At 43.3% G+C, this 23,133-nt stretch overlaps 1 protein-coding gene across 1 annotated transcript in view; it reads right to left on the bottom strand.

Annotated features, from left to right (window-relative positions):
- The window catches only part of LOC145357045 (neuron navigator 1-like), a 698,546-nt gene that overhangs the window by 494,767 nt on the left and 180,646 nt on the right, over window positions 1-23,133 (bottom strand). The window contains exon 4 of the mRNA XM_080210100.1: window positions 1,556-2,513. Coding sequence (XP_080066226.1) covers window positions 1,556-2,513 — 958 coding nt within the window. The remainder of the gene's footprint in view (window positions 1-1,555; window positions 2,514-23,133) is intronic.

The raw sequence follows: 23,133 nt of genomic DNA, 5'->3' as shown, positions 1-23,133 counted from the left end.
AATAAGGGCAGTTTAGAACGAAGTTGAGGAGGAACTTCTTCACTCAAAGGGTGGTGAGTCTCTGGAATTCTTTGCCCATTGAAGTGGTGGAGGCTACCTTGCTGAATATATTTAAGTCACGGATAGATAGGTTTCTGATAGACAAGGGAATTAAGAGTTATGGGGGAAAAGCGGGAAAGTGGAACTGATCCACTTCAGATCAGTCATGATCTTGTTGAATGGCGGGGCAGGCTCGAAGGGCTAGATGGCCCACTCCTGCTCCTATTTTTTATGTTCTTATGTTTATGTTCTTACAACATTGAGGGCCAAAGGGCCTGTACTGTGCTGTAATGTTCTATGTTCTGTGTTCTTGACTGGCCATGCTAAATTGACCCCAGTGTAAGGGAGATTAGCAGGGTCACTGAGGGTTATGGGAATAGGGCCTGGGTGGAATTGTGGTTGGTACAGACTCGCTAGGCCAAATGGCCTCCTTCTGTACTGTAGGAATTCTATGATTCTATGAATGTGACTCTTGCATAACACTACAAAAGAGCCAGCACAATGGGCTGAAACGCCTCCTCCTGTTGTGTATCATTCAATGATCTAATGGCCAGGATTTGATGACTTTGCCGCAGGATGTCTCCAAAATTGCCATTTACTTTGCAAGATGATAATATCCCAACGGGTAGGAGAGGCCATGAAAGCCTGGCCAATGTTTATCAGTTCAGATCTGAGTGTTTCATGAGCTGTCAAAGGAAACCATTTGCACAGGATCAAGTCAGCCACCTGGCGGAATAGCCACTCAACATTCCTTATATATTTATCTTAAAGTTGGCACAGATCAATATCAAATTCTAGAATTCTCTTGTGTGTTCCTCCACCTTTAGTCTGGTTTTCCTTAATCTTGAAGCAAAAATGCAATTAGGCCATTTATATCCAAGTAAAGTAAACTTCTTCCACATTTGTGTTCAAATTACATTATGTACATTAATTTAAAAATGCAATGAGAGTTCAACTGGTCATGCTTTATGTTGTACATTAACATTCTGTGGGGGAAAATGGAAAACTTTCAACAATCTGGTCTTAATCTCAATGACAATTATGGAGAAGATCATCAACAGAAAAGGGAGGAAAGAAATCAGATGGAAAGTCACCCCAATGATCCTTGTGCACTTCATTCTCAGCTCTATGCTGTTAGACAGCTTGGCACAAGCCAAATTACTGTCTGGAGACTTAACAAATGGCCAAAATAGGAAAAAGAACACACACAAATTATTAAAGCGGTCATAATCATGTCTAAAAAATTCTTATAACATTTCAAATATCTCATTTTACTTTGTACCAATCTAAATCTATTAAGTCACGTCCAAGTACTGGCAGGATAGATTTATAGTGGCTTCAACTTGGCAGTATGCAGAGAGTACAGGTTAGGTTGACTTAATACCATCAAACTTCGAATGGCCAATAGATGAAGGATGAAGTGTCAAATGTCTTCCTTCATTTATATTTGTTTTGTGAGCTGCAACTTTGCACATTTTAATAGGCACATTTAACTACAAAAAAAATGCATACTTACTTGTACATGAAAGGAGCCACTGTTGCTGTGTTAGGATGACTATTTTGTGTAGGAGACGGAAGTTTGATGACATTGCTGTTGATTGACGTCTTTACACTGCCGCTAAATGTGCGTTTGGGAGAGGTAACAGAGGAGACTGACAATTCTGATAGATCTTCATTCTCATCTAATAGTAAATTGGAGAAACTGTAGGACTTCCAGCTAACATCAGATTTCCACTGTCTGTGGCCGGAACTGCTTTTAGGTCTCTCTGTATCCGTCGCACCTCCGCAGCTTGACAGATGTAATAGATTATCATTCGAAATGCTGAACCTGGATTTACACTTCCCCCTGGGAGGAAGAGTTGCCACACCTTTGTGCACATCATCCAAAATCTTGCTTCTTGTATGACTCAAGCCTGCAATTCGGGAGGCTTTTGTAGGAGCAATTTTTCCCCGAGAATTGATTCCATTGCTATCTTTCTTCTCTTCTTTTTGACCTCTGTTTGAGATTTTAGAAGCTGGCTTCTGCATGCTAGGAGTTCGGTTAGGAGACTGAATGATTCCCTTTCGTGATGTCCGTGGACTGTTGTATGCAGACCCCACAGTATCTATTTCAGCATCGCACACTTCAGTGTTGCCAAGTTCCAATGAATTATCCTGCCCTTTGTTGTTCAAAAAGGTCTCAGTTCGACTCTGCGGAGTGTGTTTAGAAGTTTTACTGTCTGCTGGTTTATTGGCATTGGATAAGCTTTTCTCATTTCCTGAGGCAGGTACCTTCTGCAAATCATTTACTGAGGAAGAAACTGAAGGATTAAGCTGCCTAGGAGTCAGTTTGGAGGATGCCTCGGTAGTTTGCTTTCTAGTAGGTGGTAGATTTCTGGGCTGAGATATAGATGAAACATGTTGGTGTCTTGTGTTCGAACTTAATTGTATATTACCATTCATGACTGGCAATTGAGATAGATGGTCAGATAAATCTGAAACAAAATGGAACATTCAATTTTAAGGTAAAATCTATAGCGAGTCGTTACTGATTTATATGAACAGTTGAAATGTCACATCATATAGGACATAAAAAAAGCCGCAGCAATGAATTTTAATGCAGATACTATCTTCTTTGAATTTGGCATGATACTTCAACTTTTTACAATTATGGGGGTGTGGGGGAAAACACTGGCTTAAAATATGTACACGGAAATTAAAGCCATTCAAGAGAATCAGAAAAATTAAAACAAATTAAAATAAGTCATAACTTTCACACTCAATTTCGTGCCCTTATATGCATAGCTCATTTTCCCCTAAACAAAACATCTGGCATGATTCGCAATACAGTTGTTTTTTCTGGAAGTCGCAATAGATTCTTGCTGCAGTTGTGCTAAATGAGAACCGCCTGTTGAAAGTGACATTTCCAAATTAATCTGCAGGCAAAACCTCTCAAATTAGACAGCTGGAGCAAACCAAGTAATCACAATGAACAACATTTTTCCAGAGCATATCTGAGAAAATCACAAATGTATGTTTGCATCAGAAATCGAGAAAGGGAAATTTATTGTAACATAATTACAGCATGCCAAAGTTGATTACACCTTCATTCAGGTAATTTCTATTTTGAATGCCTGTGGATACGTTTGTTCATGGAATCCACCCAAAGGATTTTAGTGACCATTGGGAAGATTTTTTTTGCCTTTCAATTAAAGCAAGCAAAACAGCAACAACTATTCAAACTCCGGTTCTGCTCTCTTCAGTCTTGACTCATTGCTTTGCTTAGTATGCCAGTTACATGATCCAGTAATTCAGAAATCTACACAGCCCCACCCAATATTTAATCAGCCCTAAGGCGTATTTACCCTTCGATTTTCAATGCCAGTCCCAATGAAAAGTGTGTCAAAATTGTGTTTTCTTTCTGAAATTTTAACCATTAACTTGCTGGCTGACACAAACAAATGTCTCAGTCGATTAATTTTATTTATTGACAACTGATGTGCTGTATGCTTCTGCAATAAATATCACAACAAAATAGCTTCAATGCTATACTAATCCCAAAATAATAGGCATCTACAAAACATCATTTCACATCATCACAAGAGTGATTGCTTCTTTCTATGCTTTATCCCCTGTGCCTTTTATTTTCTGTTCTTTGCAGATTTCATTCTGAAGTTTAATTATTACCGATTTTCTAATTATTCTATCCTTTCAAATTATTTTCTTTTATTTTTGTTTGCTCTTTCCATTTTAGAACCAGGAACAGACATTTTAAACAATTCTTTTCTAATGGCCTGAAAAATTGCTTTAACGATCGGTTTCCTCAGAAATTAACTAGTAAAATCATGAGCAAGTCAGAAATTTGATAATGCAAAATTAGCTATGAGTTTAACATTCTTTTGCTCAGGGTGCAGCAGGTTTCATGGTCCCAACTGTCAAGTTTAATGGTTGTGGTAAGGGGTGATGTTGGATATTCATGCTCCATGATTTACATGTGAAAGGGTACTTCACAAAGGCCCAACAAATCTAGATAGAGTGAGGTGTTCCATCAGCCCCTTTCACTAATCTGAGTGTCATGTGCAGAGATCCTTCAATACATACTTGTGTGTTATAGAGTCATAGAGGTTTACAGCATGGAAACAGACCCGTTGGCCCAACTTGTCCATGCTGCCCCTTTTTTAAACATCTAAACTAGTCCCAACTAGCTGCATTTGGTGCATATCTTCCTATACCCATCTTACTGTCTAAATGCTTTTTAAAAGACAAACTTGTACCTGCTCCAGACACTCACCACCCTGTGTGAAAAAATTGCCCCTCTGGATCCTTTTGTATCACTCCCCTTTCACATTAAACCTATGCCCTCTAGTTTTAGATTCTCCCACCTTTGGGAAAAGATATTGACTATCTAGCTGAGCTATGCCCCTCATTATTCTACAGACCTCTATAAGATCACCACTCCGCCTTCTATGTTCCAGAGAAAAATGACCCCATCTATCCAGCCTCTCAAACCATCAAGTCCTAGTAGCATCCTAGTAAATCTTTTCTGTACTCTTTCTAGTTTAACAATATCCTTTCTATAATAGGGTGACCAGAACTGTACCTAGTATTCCAAGTCTGGCCTTATCAATGTCTTGTGCAACTTCAACAAGACATCCCAATTCCTATATTCAATGTTCTGACCAATGAAACCAAGCATGCCGAATGCCTTCTTCACCACTCTGTCCACCTGTGACTCCATTTTCAAGGAGCTATGAACCTGTACCCTAGATCTCTTTGTTCTATAACTTTCCCTAATGTCCTGCCATTAACTGAGTAAGTCCTGCCCTGGTTCAATCTACCAACATGCATAACCTCAAATTAAACTCCATTCGTCAGCCCACTGGCCCAATTGATCAAGATCCCGTTGCCATCCAAGATAACTTTCTTCACTGTCCACTATGCCACCAATCTTGGTATCATCTGCAAAACTTACTGACCATGCCTCCTAAATTCTCATCCAAATCATTAATATAAATGCCAAATAACAGTGGACCCAGCACTGATCCCTGAGGCACACCACTGGTTACAGGCCTCCAGTCTGAAAAACAGCGCTCTATAACCACCTTCTGTCTTCTGTCATCAAGCCAATTTTGTATCCATTTGGCAAGCTCACCCTGGATCTTGTGAGATTTAACCTGATGCAACAACCTACCATGTAATACCTTGTCAAAGGCCTTGCTAAAGTTCATGTAGACAACATAAGAACATAAGAACATCTGGCCCCTCAAGCCTGCCCCGCCATTCAATAAGATCATGGCTGATCTGTCGTGGCTCAGTTCCACATTCCCGCCCTCTCCCCATAACCCTTAATCCCTTCTCTTATCAAAAACCCATCAACCCGCGTCTTAAAAATATTTAGCGAGGTAGCCTCCACTACTTCAACGGGCAAAGAATTCCAGAGATTCACCACCCTTTGAGTGAAGAAATTCTTCCTCAACTCCGTTCTAAACTGCCCCCCCTTTATCTTGAGGCTGTGCCCCCTAGTCAGTAATCCCCTCTCTTATCAAAAACCCATCAACCCGCGTCTTAAAAATATTTAGCGAGGTAGCCTCCACCACTTCAACGAGCAAAGAATTCCAGAGATTCACCACCCTTTGAGTGAAGAAATTCTTCTTCAACTCCGTTCTAAACCGCCCCCCCTTTATCTTGAGGCTGTGCCCCCTAGTCCTACTGTCCTTTCTCAGCAGGAAGAGTCTCTCCACCTCTATCCTATCCATCCCATTCATCATCTTATATGTCTCAATGAGATCTCCCCTCATTCTTCTAAACTCTAACGAGTACAAGCCTAGTTTATTCAGCCTCTCCTCATAGCTCAACCCCCTCAACTCCGGCATCAGCCTAGTAAACCTCCTCTGCACTCCCTCCAAGGCCAAAATATCTTTGCGTAAGTACGGCGCCCAAAACTGCACACAGTACTCCAGCTGCGGCCTCACCAATGCCCTATACAGCCGCAGCAAGACCTCCCTACTTTATATTCATCCCCCTCGCTACGAAGGCCAGCATCCCATTCGCCTTCCTGACCACCTGCTGCACCTGCAAGCTGGGTTTTTGCGACTCATGCACAAGGACCCCGAGGTCCCTCTGCACCGTCGCCTGCTGCAGTTTTTCTCCGTGTAAGTAATAGTCCTGCCTACCATTATTCCTACCAAAGTGGACCACCTCGCACTTGCCAACATTAAATTCCATTTGCCAGTTCCTGGCCCATTCGCCCAGCCTATCTAGATCCTTCTGCAGACTCTCCACACCCTCCGCGCAATTTGCCGTTCCACCAATCTTGGTTTCATCAGCCAATTTCGACACCATACGCTCGGTTCCCTCCTCCAGATCATCTATATAAATGGTAAATAGCTGAGGCCCCAGCACCGACCCCTGGGGCACTCCACTAGTCACCAAACACCAATCCGAATAGCACCCATTGACCCCACTCTCTGCCTCCTATTTGACAACCAGTCCTCTATCCACACTAACACCCTACCCCCAACTCCATGTCCCCTGACCTTCTGCAATAACCTCTTGTAAGGTACCTTGTCAAACGCCTTCTGAAAATCAAGAAAGACCACATCCACCGGCTCTCCTCTATCCACCGCCCTAGACACATCCTCATAGAACTCCAGTAAATTTGTCAGACATCAACTGCATTGCCCTCATCTACCTTCTTGGTTACCCCTTCAAAAAACTCTATCAAATTAGTTAGACATGATTTTCCACTCACAAAGCCATGCTGACTGTCCCTAAGCAGTCCTTGTGTCTCTAAAAGTCCTGTCTCTCAAAATATCTTCTAACAATTTACCCACTGCAGACGTGAGGCTCACCGGCGTGTAGTTCCCAGGTTTTCTCTGCAGCCCTTCTTAAATAAAGGCACAATATTTGCCACCCTCCAATCTTCAGGCACCTCACCTGTGACCATCGATGATTCAAATATCTCGGCTAGGGGACCCGCAATTTCCTCCCTCGCCTCTCACAGTGTCCTGAGATATACTTCATCAGGTCTTGGGGATTTATCTACCTTGATGCACTTTAAGACTTCCAGCACATCCTTCTCTAAGTACACTTCTCAAGACATCACTATTTATTTCCTCAAGTTCCCTAACATCCAGGCTTTTCTGAACTCTGAATACTGATGAGAAATATTCATTTAGAATCTCACCCATCTCTTGGATCCGCACATAGACGACCTTGTTGATCCTTAAGAGGACCTACTCTCTCCCTAGTTACTCTTTTGCCCATTATGTATGTGTATGTCCTGGGGACATGTCTTCACAAAAGAGGCTGATACACAGCTGTACCCGGGTTTAATTCCAGCCTCAGGTCACTGCACATTCTCCCTGTGTTTGCATGAGTTTCGTCTGGGTGCTCCGGTTTCTTCCGACAGACCAAAGATGAGCAGGTTAGGTTGATTGGCCATACACTAAATTGACCCTAGTGTCAGGGGATTAACAGGGTAAATATGTGGGGTTAAGGGAATAGGAACTGGGTGGAATTATGGTCAGTGTAGATTCAATGGGCCGAATGGTTTCCTTCTGCATTGTAGGGATTCTGTGCTGTAGTATGACCTGCAAATTTGCATCTGGAATATGGAACGTTCTGCCCGATAGAAATGACTATCACAGCATGAAAGCGTCATACTATTACTTTCCAAGTCACCCTGGGGGCACCAGCAACACAAGGCAATTTGTAAATCACAACTTCATCAAGCATGCAACAAGGTCAATGTTTACATGGGCCAAAATCATTGTCACTTTCGCTTTTGAAGGAAATCATCAGCTGGACATGTTCCAGATCATTTAGCCTATGACAAATTTCCAAGTGCAAGGCACTGCACACAGCATCCATGTGGCCAACAGGGCTCCTCATATAAGCCCCACAAACAAGTGAATAACAAAAGAAATATTCAATTTTTCTTCATATAAGCATTATTATGTATGTCAAAGGCATCCAGGAAGAAGCCATGATGCATTCATTATACAGTAGTCCCTTTCGGAAAGAGAGGAAACACTGAAGGAATAGGTCACTGAATCATAGAATCATCACAGAATTCTTACAGTGCAGAAGGGGGCCACTTGGCCCATCGACCACAATCTGATCCATGCCTATTCCCATAAACCCTGTATTTACCCTGCTAATCCCTCTGACACTCAAGTTAATTTAGCAGGCCAATGCACCTAACCAGCACATTTTTGAACTGTGGGAGAAAACCGAAGAACCAGGAAGAAAGCCACGCAAATACAGGAAGAATGTACAGACTCCACACAGACAGTGACCCAAGCTGGGAATCGAACCCAAGTCCCTAGCGCTGTGAGGCAGCAGTGCTAATCACTGTGTCGCTGTGTCGCCATGTCATTGTGAAGGCCAGGTCCATCTCTGCATGATGATAATTCATCCGTCAAAAGGAAAGCTGCAGGGTGGAAACATGAACATCTGTGAGGCATTCCACTTTCTCCTTTCTGTTAGCATGAAAAACTTCCTGTCCATCTCCAGCTCAGTGAAAGAATATGGGGAATGGGCAAATGTGTGTAAGTACTGTGTTCTCGTAAGGATAGTGGAGTTCTAAAATTACGTTTATGGCAAGTTTGGTAAGCATCAACATGCAGAAAATGTCCTCCTGACACTTTCATTTATGTTTGAGGTACAGGCTGATCAATTAAAGTACCAAGTCAGCGATTTTGTCCTTCTTTAGTCCACTCTTTATTGGAGGATGTTGGGACTTTTTTTTTGCTATGAGTCATTTTTCAGAGTCAGTGCTAATATTCATATTAATTAATTTGCTGTTATACTTGCACTGAATTCCTACAGTACAAAAAGAGGCCATTTGGCCCATTGAGTCTGCACTGACAACAATCCTACCCAGGCCCTATCTCTGTAACCCCATGTATTTACCCTGCTAGTCCCACTGGCACTAAACAGTAATTTAGCATGGCCAATCAATCTAACCTGCATCCTTTGGACTTGCCACAATTAAAATTGTCACATTTCCCCAGCTCCAAATCTTTGGACTTGCCACGATTAAAATTGTCACATTTCCCCAGCTCCAAGCCTCAAAAAAAGCCTTATTTTAGAGCTAGAAAAAAAGAGAAATATTCACCAACCAGCTGCTACCTGTGTTCCTTTGATGTTGCACTTCTTTTTTCCCTGCTGTTTTCCTCAAACCCACTTGCTCTGTCTCCCACTATTCCCCACTGCCACTTCCAACCATGCATCGGCCTCACAGGTGGAGGAAGTGGTCAAGAAGGCGTTTGGTGTACTGGCCTTCATTAATCGAGGGATTGAGTTTAGGAGTCGGGAGGTAATGCTGCAACTTTATAAGACCCTTGTCAGGCCCCACTTGGAGTACTGTGCGCAGTTCTGGTCGCCTCACTATAGGAAAGACGTAGAAGCTATTGAAAGGGTACAGAGGAGATTTACAAGGATGTTGCCTGGACTGGGAGGCATGCCTTATGAAGTTAGGTTGAGGGAGCTGGGACTCTTTTCCCTGGAGAGACGAAGGTTGAGAGGCGACCTGATAGAAGTTTATAAAATGTTGAGAGGAATAGATAGGGTGGATTCTCAGAGGCTATTTCCCCGGGTTGAAATGGTCGCTACGAAAGGACACAGATTTAAGGTGCGGGGAGGAAAGTACAGAAGTGATGTTAGGGGTAAGTTTTTCACTCAGAGGGTGGTGAGTGAATGGAATCGGCGGCCGTCAGTGGTGGTGGAGGCGAACTCGCTGGGGTCTTTTAAAAGACTTCTGGATGAGTATATGGGGTTTAATGGGATTGGGGGTTATAGATAGGTCTATAGATTGGTGGGTGTTGATGTGATCGGTGCAACTCGTGGGCTGAAGGGCCTGTTTGTGCTGTAGTGTTCTATGTTCTATCTCTGTCACTGTTCACTCCCATTTTCACTCCACCCACCTTCCCCTCCCACTTTCACCCCTCCACCACTTTTTATTCTGGGTCTCAGGCACTGTTCACTCTCGTGAGCTCTCCTGCTCACTCTGGCTGTTTTGTTACTTTAAACACCAAAATACACAGGCGTCAGTTGTAAGAAACGCAGAATCAGAATACAATAAGACATCATTCTATGTAATCTAGTGTGTTTCCTCACATACTTCACAGTACATGCTTCCTGTATGTATATAATGGTCTTTAATGAGCTCCTAGTCAATATGAAAACTCAGACACTTTGCAATCCAGAAAACGCACCCAGTTACAATGGCTCTCTCACAACTCTTACACTATTGCGACCTTTGATCACTACATTCCATCACTGAACCAGAATACAAAGATACATAAAAATGTCATCAAAATAACAAGATGCACCTAAGTCATTTCCTAATCATGCTGTTACTATGGTTATTTGGCCAATTCCATTTTATTGCTTTAAACATCAGTGACCAAGCCAACATTTCCCAGCCCAAAGTCATGGGTGAGTGACTTCCAGACAGTCCATTAGCCCCTCATCCTCACCTCAGGTCTACTTAGAGAATGCATTGCAAGTTTGGCAGAGAGTTGGCTTTAAATCATTATGTGCCCAGAAAATTGAAGAATACAGGCAGTGTTAATCTTCTTTCTTACATTAATCTGCTCCCAAACAAGGGTTTGTTCATTTGAAATACCATCAAATTTTTCTACACCAAAGGAAGAACAGATATCCACGTTGCCACCATAATGTAGACAGATCATTTTCCCACAATAAGAGCCTCTCTGCATTTTATACTTCCCAGTCAAATGCATGCATTTTTCATAAGCCTATTCAATTAGAGGGTTGGATTTTCACTGCAGGATTTGACACAGCATCGTCTGCCACACAACCTATTGGCGCTGATTAACTTGTGCCATCGAACAGCAGAATTCCATTTGGTCTTCTCTCCAATCTGGGCTGCTACTCAAGGTAAACATGTCAACATTTCATACTATGGTTAATTGTTATTTTCATCAAAGCCTGAATTTTGGAACATAAATATTTAGAGAAGTAGTGTCCCGTGTAATGGAGCAGTGTTGGTGTTCCTGGGATTTGATCCAACAATATTCCAATATACTAATCATTTATTTTTTCACTGGAGGAAGTGGGTACAGGCAGTGGGGGAATATGTCGGGGGTGAGAAGGTGGGGGGTGGTGGAGTGGGGGGAGGGATGATGCACTTGGACAGAACAAACAAGGTCACGGAATACATGATAAATGGCAAGACCCTAGAAAACTCCAAGGATTAGAGGGAGCTTGGTGTGAATGTACACTGGTCCCAGGACAATAGTTAAGTGGAGAAAGTGGTTAAGAAGGCATTCTTGACTTTATTAGCTGAGGCATAGAGTTTAAGAGCAGGGAGATTATGCTGAAACTATATAAAACATTGGTTAGGTCACAGCTAATGTATTGTGTGCAGTTCTGGAACCCACACTTCAGAGGGATACAAAGAAAAGGTGCAAAGGAGATTTATCAGGATGTTTCCTAGTTGGACAGTTTTAGTTATCAAGAGAGATTGGATAGACCGGGTCATTTCCCTTGGAGCAGAGAAGATGTAGGGGACATGATTATAAAATTATAAGGGGCATAGATAGTGTAGACAGGAAAAAACTGCTCACCTTTGTGGAGGAACTAATGTCTGGAGCGATAGATTTACGATGAGGAACAAGTGCTTTAGAGGGGACGTGAGAAAAATAATTTTCACCAAGAGGGTGGTGGGAGTCTGGAGCTCACTTTCTAAAAGTGTGGCAGAGATAGGGAATCTCATATTTAATAAGTGCTTAGATATGCAATTGTGATGCCAAGGCATATAAGGCAATGGGCCAAGTGCTGGAAAATGGAATTAGAATAGTTAGGTGGCTGTTTTTGACTGGGCAGAAGTGATGGCCAAAGAGTCTTTTCTGCACTATACTCCTCTATGACTCTATGAGTCAGGTAGGGTAGTCATGAGTCAGGTGGCCAGGGGAGCTGTCAGCACCATAGTTGCCCAAGAGTTTAAACTGGTTTCAAACTTTCTAACTTTTCCTGGGTAACTACTCTGCTAAGTGAGTCTGAACCATCTGAAATCGCTGACTTTAAATCAGAGTTTCAGAAGGTTCCAGGTGCAGGGAATTGTTCAAAAGAAGTTGAAATTCCTGTGCAGTCCTTATGTGTGACTTCTGAGGTGTCCCCTGGCGCATCTTCTGAGTTACTGCTGGGTGAGAGCCCCTGGGGAAAGGAAGATCTGGGCCAATATTTTACAGCACAGTGAGTGAGCTCTTGCGCTATTTTCCAAATTATGTTATGGAATCATTTGCATACACAGAGGGCTCTTGGTGGAACACTTAATTGGAACGGCAGCACCTCCAAGAATGTCGCACACCATACAGTACTACACTGAAGTGCTGGCCTGGATTGTGTGTGCAAATCCATGGAGCAAAGTTTGAAAGCACAGCCTTCTCATTCAGAGGCCAGGATTCAACATTTCAATGAAAGTTGAAATGTTTTGACGAGGCTGATAAAAAAATAATAAAGTTCCTGCAATTATTTAAGTCTATTCCATGCATGGATGATACGTTTGTTTTAAGAACTAATGATAGCTGGCATCAGCCTTAAATTTGGCTTTTGCTGGTTCTAACTTAATATCCTATACTCCTCTTGCTCCAGTTTTCTTTGACATGTTCCCAACTTAAGGCTGAAAAAGCCATTCATTGTTACCAGTTACATTAAAAACAGGAACAGGAGAAGGTCATTCAGCTTGCCGAGCCTGCTCCACCAGTCATTATGATCACAACTGACCATCCAACCTGTTCCCCCCCCCCGGCCCCCATATTCTTTCATCCCTTCCGCCCCAAGATCTCTATCTATTTCCTTCTTGAAAACATCATGCGGGAGGATCATTCAGTCCTGCCTATGATGCACGGGTTTCCAGGTTTCAATGAGAAACCAGTTGACAATGGTGTGACCAGAAAATCCTGCTGTTCGCCAATGGTGGGCCACCTCCACCATTGTGAAACATGTGGTGGGAGGTGCAGAAAATCTCACCCAGAGTGTTTTGGCCTCTTAATGCTTTCTGTGCTGGCAAATTCCACAGGCTTACCTCTCGCTGGGTGAAGAAATTTCTCATCATCTCAGTCCTAAAAGGTTTACCCCATATCCTTAAGACTGTGAACCTGGTTCTGGACTTGCCCGCTATTGGAAACATCCTCCCTGCATCTACCTTGTTTAGTTTTGTTAGTATTTAATAGGTTTCTATGAGATCTGGAATAGTTCCTACAGATTGGGGTCCGGGTTCATAGGACTCTCAAATCGGCTTGCCAGGTAGAGGATGTGGTTAAGAAGGCGTATTGTGTACTGGCCTGCATCAATCGAGGGACTGAGTTTAGGAGTCGGGAGATAATGTTGCAGCTGTATAAGACCCCGTTCAGACCCCACTTGGAGTACTGTGCTCAGGTCTATTCACCTCATTACAGGAAGGGTGTGGAAGCCATTGAAAGGGTGCAGAGGAGACTTACAAGGATGTTACCTGGATTAGGTGGCATGCCTTGTGAGGTTAGGTTGAGAGAGCTCCATCTTTCCTCCTTAGAGAGCTCCATCTTTCCTCCTTAGAGAGACGAAGGGTGAGAGGGGGACCTGACAGAGGTGTATAAGGTGATGAGAGGTATTGATCAGAGGCTCTCAGATCTCTCAGAGGCTTTACCCCAGGACTGAAATGGCTGCCACAAGAGGACACAGGTTTAAGGTGCTGGGGAGTAGGTACAGAGGAGATGTCAGGGGTAAGTTTTTCACCCAGAGGGTAGTGGGTGAATGGAATCGGCTGCCATAGGTAGTGGTGGAAGCAAATTCGTTAGGGTCTTTTAAGAGATTCCTGAATGAGTACATGGGACTTAATAGGATTGAGGGTTATAGGTAAGCCTAGTGTAGGTAGAGATAAGATTGGCGCAACTTGTGGGCCGAAGGGCCTGTTTGCGCTGTAGTTTTTCTATGATTCTATGATTGGAGCTAATGTAAGCCCACCATTCAAAAACTCTTTAATCTCTCCTTGTATGTCAACCCTTTCATCTCCAGAATCAATTTGGTGAACTTCCTCTAAACTGCCTCCAATGCCTCAGATAATGAGACCAAAAGTGGACACAAAACTCGAGATGTGGTCTCACCAACACCTTTGTAATAAATGCCAATATCCCATTTATCTCTTTTATTACATGCTGCACCTACATACTGAATTTCTGCAATTCATGAACATAGACCCCCAGATCCCTCTGCCCAGACAAATTTTGAATCTGCCTTCCATTTAGGTTACAATTTCACTTTCCACATTAAACTCCATCTGCCAAATTTTGGCCCATTCTCCTATCCTATCTGTATCCAACCGTAAAATCTTTATATCCCCTTCACTGCCTGTTTTCCCACCTATTTTAATATCATCTGCAAGCTTTGCCATGTTATACTCCGTTCCTGCTTGCATAACATTTGTATAATTTTACTTTATCATCAGAAGGTGCCAATATTCATCCCCCACAGTGTGATAATTGCTTAATCCATTAAACCGTATGTGTAGGTATTACAAATCCTGATACAGTGGTCAAATGATACGGTATGATTCTATGATGAAAGAAAGTAACTAGTGATAGGCAACACTTTATTAATACTAAGGACAGCCCAATGCAGTCAGTCTGGGATGGGGGAAGGAAACTCTCACATAAAAGAAAACATTCTGCCTAAAGAATTCACCACAGGCAAGAGAACTGGGGCTGTTTCTTTTATCTACAGACTTCAACTTTACTGCAGGGGTTTGACTACACCTTTGTGACTACTAAATCCAGAAACTGAGTTAACTTCCAGAAACTCCCAACCTTCATTATCTTCAGTCAGCCAAGAGAGAATTCTCAGGCCTTCAAATGTTTCCGACTGCCACCTCAAGAACTGCTAACAAACTGAACTTTATTTTTCTCTTTAAGGAATCTAAATACAAGCTACATCTCTGATAATCAAATTTCTTGCCTAAGTGACTGCGTGAACATTGTTGCATTACATTTCAGGTGATGTTGCGAAATAGACACTTATTCCTTCTTCTAAGTTAAACCCAAGAGAAAGGCTGTCTTGTGTCTGGTCTTGAAAGTCAAAGCACTCAAGGGGTTAAAGCACTTCTTTTAAAAAACAACTTGTTGCAATTGGTTGAGAGGTAGAAAAAGGGGTCCATGACAAACTCAATCTGCTGATGCCAGGATTAGTTTTGTGGTTCATCCCTCTGCTGCTTCCAAGGTTTGAATATGATCCCTGTGTCTCTGTGACTGGCATTCTTTGTAGTCCTCAGAGTTTGATCGGGGCCAAGAGGCGATGACAGCTTAAGCATGGTTTCACGTAACTTCTACTCCACCGGCTTTGTTATATGGGTCAGCCCCCAATTGCTGCTCGACAGTGATTAGCCACATTAAACCATGATTAAACTAATAACCACAGATCTCTCAAAAGCTCACCTTATTAATTTCAACTTCACTCTTGAGAGTATATGAAGATCATTTTCATCTTCTAATTTGTAATGCTTTCCATTTGCCAGTATTAAATTTCATCCACCGATATTTCATGCACTTTTTTTTTAATCTAACGCAGCTTACCTCAAGCGGAATCAGACTGTACATGATGTTGGTCCCAAGTTAAGAACCATTCAGCTCTTCAAGCCTGATGTTATGAAGGATATGCAGCAGGGATATGAGGGAGAACCTTTTTTTTAAAAAAAGCACAGTGTATGGTAATGGCCCAGAGCTCACTGCCCACAGGGGAAGCAGAGATGATGATCCATTTCTAAAGGAAACTAGTTGAGGGCTAGAAATAAATAAGCTTGTAAATGGGTGGGGATAGAGCTGGGGAATGAGACTCTTTGATTGCTCAGTAGAGAGCTGACATGAGCTCAATGGACCAAATGGTCTCAGTGAAATTTGTATTAAAAAAAATCTAGAATTAAGAACATAACATAAGAACATAAGAAATAGGAGCAGGAGTAGGCCATCTAGCCCTTCGAGCCTGCCCCGCCATTCAATAAGATCATGGCTGATCTGTCGTGGCTCAGTTCCACTTTCCCGCCCTCTCCCCATAACCCTTAATCCCCTCTCTTATCAAGAACCCATCAACCCGCTTCTTAAAAATATTTAGTGAGGCAGCCTCCACCACTTCAACGGGCAGAGAATTCCAGAGATTCACCACCCTTTGAGTGAAGAAGTTCCTCCTCAACTCCGTTCTAAACCGCCTCCCCTTTATCTTGAGGCTGTGCCCCCTAGTCCTACTGTCTTTTTTGAGCGGGAAGAGTCTCTCCACCTCTATCCTATCCATCCCATTCATCATCTTATACGTCTCAATGAGATCTCCCCTCATTCTTCTAAACTCTAACGAGTACAAGCCTAGTTTATTCAGCCTCTCCTCATAGCTCAACCCCCTCAACTCCGGTATCAGCCTAGTAAACCTCCTCTGCACTCCCTCCAAGGCCAAAATATCCTTGCGCAGGTGCGGCGCCCAAAACTGCACACAGTACTCCAGCTGCGGCCTCACCAATGCCCTATACAGCTGCAGCAAGACCTCCCTACTTTTATATTCAATCCCCCTCGCTATGAAGGCCAGCATCCCATTCGCCTTCCTGACCACCTGCTGCACCTGCAAGCTGGGTTTTTGCGACTCATGCACAAGGACCCCGAGGTCCCTCTGCACCGTCGCCTGCTGCAGTTTTTCGCCACGTAAGTAATAGTCCTTCCTACCATTCTTCCTACCAAAGTGGACCACCTCACACTTGCCAACATTAAATTCCATTTGCCAGTTCCTGGCCCATTCGCCCAGCCTATCTAGATCCTTCTGCAGACTCTCCACACCCTCCGCACAATTTGCCTTTCCCCCAATCTTGGTGTCATCAGCAAATTTCGACACCCTACACTCGGTTCCCTCCTCCAGATCATCTATATAAATGGTAAATGGCTGAGGCCCCAGCACCGACCCCTGGGGCACCCCACTAGTCACCAACCGTCAATCCGAATAGCACCCATTAACCCCCACTCTCTGCCTCCTATTTGACAACCAATCCTCTATCCACGCTAACACCCTACCCCCAACTCCATGTCCCCTGACCTTCTGCAATAACCTCTTGTGAGGTACCTTGTCAAACGCCTTCTGAAAATCCAGAAAGACCACATCCACCGGCTCTCCTCTATCCACTGCCCTAGACACATCCTCATAGTACTCCAGTAAATTTGTCAGACACAACTTCCCTTTAATGAAACCGTGTTGCGTCTGCCCTATCAAGCAATTCCCTTCAAGATGCCTCGCAATTTCCTCCTTAATGACGGATTCTAACATTTTACCTACCACAGACGTTAAACTAACCGGCCTATAATTCCCCACCTTTTGCCTGGCACCCTTCTTAAACAACGGAGTAACATTAGCCGTTTTCCAATCTTCCGGCACTTCCCCGGAATCCAGCGACGTCTGGAAAATAACCACCAAGGCATCCACTATAACCTCCACCATTTCTTTCAGAACCCTCGGATGCATTCCATCCGGTCCTGGGGACTTGTCCACAATCAGCCCCTCCAGTCTGTCAAGCACCACCTCTCTAGTAACAGTAATGTCATTAAGACCCTCCAGTCCTACCACCTTTCCATCGCTAACACCCGGCAAATTATTCACGTCCTCCTCCGTGAAGACAGAAACAAAAAAGTTATTCAAGACCTTCGCCATATCCCCATCCCCTACCACTAGGTCCCCTTTCTCATCCTCTAAAGGACCAACGTTCACCCTAGCCAGCCTCTTCCTTTTTATATATTTATTATCTTTTGATGATCATGAAACCATTGTTGATTGTCAGAAAAACCTATCTGGTTCACTAATGTCTTTGAGGGAAGGAAATCTGCTGCCCTTACCTCGTCTGGCCTACATATACTCCAGAGTCACAGCAATGTGGCTGACTCTCAAATGTCCTCTGAAATGGCCTAGCAAGCACCCAGCTTCAAAGGCAATGAGGGATGGACAATAAATGCTGCCATCCAGCGATGCCTATGTCCCACTAATGAATAAAAAAAAATCCTGTGTCATAATTAAGATGTCCAAAGATGTGCGGGTTAGATTGATTGACCATGCTAAATTGACCTTAGTGTCAGGAAGATTAACAAGTTAAATGAGGGTTTCGGACAAGATCTGGGTGGGATTGTGGTCAGTATAGACTCAATGGGCCAAATAGCTTCCTTCTGTGCTGGAAGGATTCTACGAATTAATCAGTGACCTCTGACACCTCTTTGTTCATCAATAAACTGAGGTTAGCAGCAAAGTGTGCAGTATTCCTAAATGGGCACTGATACAAATTACTTACATTACATGTTAACATGCATTATTCACTATACATACATGATGTACTTCCTAAAAACTTGGCCCAGGAAACTTAATTTCTTCACGGTAACTTGACAAAGGACTAAGCAATGGAATAACGAAGCAACTATTTTGAGCAATCATAAAATAACAAAATTATTTTGGGAAGGTTACTATTTGAAGCATGATGCGTTAAGCATTTTAGGCAATCTTTTTCCTCTTGTTCCCGCACGCTATAAAACATTCCCTAGGCACACAGGGTGGGCAAGTAACATCATTCAAGGTCAGCCGTCACTTGTTAAACAAGTGTGACCCTGTTGATCTCACTCCTCACTTTTCCCTCATTATGGGAATTGCTTTGGCTGCTTTCCTTGATGGTCCCGCCAAGAAAAAGAAGGCACTATGCAGGAAAATATGCTAAAATTAAAAACTGTGTCCAACCACAAATTCCTCCTGTCTGAAATGGAAAAACAGAAGAATTTCAGGGCTCCAGTAATTAGCATCAAGCATTCGCAGGTTAACTCGCATGCAGCACAGTCAGATGCAGAATAAAGCTTTCTCTGCTCTGCCACAGCACCCAGTCTCAGTCTTGAATCATTGCTCTATTGCATCTTTATCACAGCGAACCCCCAACCCCCGCCTTCCATTTAAAATGTCACTTCAGTTATTCGCAGCCAACTAGTGACATCTTGGACTATTCTTGTTCAAGGGAAAGGTGGAGAGTCAAACAGCACAGCAAAGGTCCTTTGGTCCATCGAGTCGGCACCAAAAATAACCACAATTAAATTCCATTTTCCTGCCCTTTTCCCATATCCCATATGTTATGATATTTCAGATGATCTTCCAAATAGTTTTAGTTTATTTAGTTTAGTGTCACAAGTAGGTTTACATTAACACTGCAATGAAGTTGCTGTGAAAATTCCCGTGCTGTTCGGGTGCACTGAAGGAGAGTTTAAGCATCACCAATGCACCTAACCAGCACGTCTTTTGGACTGTGGAAGGAAACTCAAGCAGATGCCAGGGAGAATGTGCAAGCTCCACACAGTAACTCAAGTTAGGAATCAAACCCGGGTCCCTGGCTCTGTAAGGCAGCAATGCTAACCACTGTGCCAAGGTTTCCGGCCTCCATTACCTTCCCAGGCAGTGCATTCCAGATTGTTACCACCTTCTGAATGAAAACATTTTTTATCAAATCCCCTCTGAATCTCCTGCCCCTTAGCCAAACATAATGTCACTTTGTGATTGACCCCTCAACCAAGGAGAACAGCTGCTCCCTTCTTGCCCTGTCTGCCTTAGCTTTCTCTGCTCTAAAGAAAACAGTCCAAGCCTATCCAGTCTCTCTTTATAGCTCAAATGCTCCATCCCAGGTAATATCCTTGTGTATGCTTTCTAATGCTATCACAACCATCCTATAGTGAGGTGACCAGAACTGCACATAGTATCCAGCTGTTGTCTAACCAACGCCCTGCATAGCTCTAACATTACCTCCTTGCTCTTACACTCTATACCATCTCTGATGAAAGCAAGCGTCACACGTGCCTTTTTAATTATCCTATTCACGTTCTCTGCCACCTTCAGGGATCTGTAAATAATTACCCCACGATCCCCTTGTTCCTCTGAGTTACCCAGTGTCCTGCCATTCTTTAAATATTCCCTCATCTTGTTTCTTTTTCCAAAGTGCATCACCTTACACTCATCAGGGTTAAATACCATTTGCCACTGCTCTGCCCATCTGACCAACTAATGGTTGGCAATGGGTGTGTAAAATTCAAGACAACTCGACAACAGAATTCAGCTTCAATGCGGTAGTAACTTTGGGGTTATGGGCGCTGTTTGGTAACAAGAAGGTGCGAGCACTATATATCCAGTGCGTCGAATACCATTTTGTTGATTGTGCTAGCACAGGCATTAAAAGCCTAAACTGGAAACAAGCAAATTGTGACACCAGTCAGTGCGGAAAATAGATACTTTCAATCTCGACTGTCCAGCTAATGCCCTTCCTTAAACACACACAGCTGAATCCATGTTCAGCAGCAGGAAAGAATCCTCCCAACACTATTCAAAAGAGACCATCCACAACTTGCATGTTAGTTGTTGATTGGCTTCTATTGTCTCTGCTTTGAGTTTGTAGAAGTGCTGGGAGCACCTTACTGCTGCTTAAAATTTATTAATTTAATAAGGAATGATGCTGCATGTGATGAATGATTGTGTTCTGATTTCTAGGAGTTGGATCAGAATCCTCAGCACTGTAGTTCCTGGGGCTTGCGGCCTGGCAGGAAGGTTGAGCAGAAGCAGCAGAGAAGTGGACAAGTCACTTGCAGAGGAAGGAGGAAGTAGTTTAGTTTTAGTTTAGTTTATTTATTAGTGTCACAAGTAGGCTTACATTAACGCTGCAATGAAGTTACTGTTAAAAACCCTGAATCGCCACACGCCGACACCTGTTCAGGTTCACTGAGGGAGAATTTAACACGAACAATGCACCTAACTAGCAAGTCTTTCAGACTGTGGGAGGAAACTGGAGCAGACACAGGAAAACGTGCAGACTCCGCACAGACAGTGACCCACACTGGGAACCGAACCCAGGTCCCTGGTGCTGTGAGGCAGCAGTGCTAACTGCTGTGTCACCATGCCGCGGTAAGAAAGGGCTCTGAGCAGGCAGCTGAAACCAGCAAAAGCTCTTCACAATTCATTTCTCTTGCTTCAAATTGAGCCTGTGTGTTCACACTGTCTCCATTTTATGGACTGTGCCACCTCTTGCAGGTCGGCCTGCAGCCAAAAAGCATGACAAGGATGGCAGTTTAGGGTGATCACAGCCACAGATTTCTTTGTGGTGTCTTTCCAGGTTGGAGCAGACAATACAATTACCAGCCACCACCTTGAAGTCTGGTGCCATGCAAGGAAGGTGACTGAGGCTTTTTATGCCAGGACTACATTGTATTCTCTGCCTAAAAGGAAGCAGACAAAGCATGTACATGGCTTCCTGGACAGCAATATTCCCCATGGTGCAGGCTGACTTTGACTGTGCACATGTGGATTTGCAGGTGCTACATCACCACAACAGGAAAGGTCATCGCCGCTCACTGAATATATAGTTGGTGGGTGATCATGCTTAGCAGATCATGCCAGTGAATGCCACCAGAATAATAGAAAGCCACAACGTCTTTATTCTGCACAAACACATTGTTTCCTCAGTACGTGAGTAACTGCATCAAACCAGAGGGCAACTGCTGGGCAAGGGCTGCTTTTCATTAACTAAATTAACTAAAATTAACAAACTGTGGGATGAATGCTGCCCTTTAAAGAGATATTGCATCAAAGTAAAAAAGGATCTCAAAGGAAATATAAAACATCAAAGCAAAATGTGATTAAAGGGATTGATAATGCACCACAGTCCCCGCTGTGCCCACTGGGCCAAAAGCCTCCAAAGACAGACACCGCGTGCTCCCTTTCCAGGAATGGTCATTGGGTAAGGGCTATCTGCTGTACACCCAGCTCGTGACTCTGATGAACACAAGCCCAACATGCATATAATGAGAACCATGCTGCCCCATGGAATATTATTCAACATATCTTTGGGCTGTTGAAGGAATGCTTCTCCTGCATAGACTGCTCATGTGGAGCACTGTAGTACTCACTGAAGTGCATGCCATTATTTGTTGTGGTCTATCATATCTTGCATAACCTCATCATCATAAGGGCACAGCCATTGCAAGAAGGAATACAGTGAGCATTTGAGGATGGAGCAGAGGCAATCAACCAAACCTCTTCCCAACCAGGCTGTCCTCTATCATTCAGTGAAAACGAGCCTGAATCTCAATCCTACGCAGTTCTATATCCTATTCTTCTCTTTAATCATCAACCATGTCTTTAACTGCCACTCTAAAGCATCAGTCAAACAATCTAACAACCCATACAAAACAATCACACTCTCACATTCACTTAGTGCCCTTTTTGCCACCTAAAGTTGTGTGGGTGCCTTTGCCTGTCATAGTGCTCTTACACAGTGCCACCTCAGTAGCTTTCAGTGAGCAGACTGCAGATGGCTGTGCAGGATGCCCTTGAGCAGTTTTCACCCTGGAAGGCCCAGTTTCTTTTCCAGCCAATTCTCACCTTGCTTCAGCCATTGTGTACCTCTGCTTTAACAGGTACAGATGTGGGTATGCCGGCGTTGGACTGGCGTAAACACAGTAAAAAGTCTGACAACACCAGGTTTTAGTCCAACCTATTTATTTGATAATATACTCGAAAGCTTGCGAGTATATTATCAAATAAATAGGTTGGACTAAAACCTGGTGTTGTCAGACTTTTTACTGTGTTAACAGGTACAGGACAGCTTTACACTAAGTTGCATTCATCTCACGCAAACTTTGACCGACATGCCGTGGTATGCAGTTGCTTGCAGAGTAAAAGGTCAATGTTAAATATGTATATCTATGTCAGTGAATGTGGATCACATGACAACAGAGCCTGCTAAGAGATAGTTCCATGGGAACCTCTAGCTAAGCCTTGTCCTTTTTGTTTATTCATTCATTGGGACATAGTTGTCAGTGGCTGTCTAGCATTTATTGCTCCATTCCTTGTTGCCCGAGAGCAGTTCAGAGTCAACCACATTGACTCCAGAGTCAAAGCACATGTGGCCAGACTGGGTAAGGATTGCAGATTTCCTTCCCTAAAGGACATTAGTGAACCAGGCAATCAACAATGGTTTCATGGCTATCAGTAGATTCTTAATTCCAGGTATTAGAACGTAAGAACATAAGAAATAGGAGTAGGAGTAGGCCATCTAGCCCTTCGAGCCTGCCCCGCCATTCA

The sequence above is a fragment of the Carcharhinus amblyrhynchos genome, chromosome 22 (genome assembly GCF_965287045.1).
Source record: "Carcharhinus amblyrhynchos chromosome 22, sCarAmb.v2.hapA, whole genome shotgun sequence".
Lineage (NCBI taxonomy): Eukaryota > Metazoa > Chordata > Chondrichthyes > Carcharhiniformes > Carcharhinidae > Carcharhinus > Carcharhinus amblyrhynchos.
This window is presented reverse-complemented; position numbering and strand designations above follow the sequence as displayed.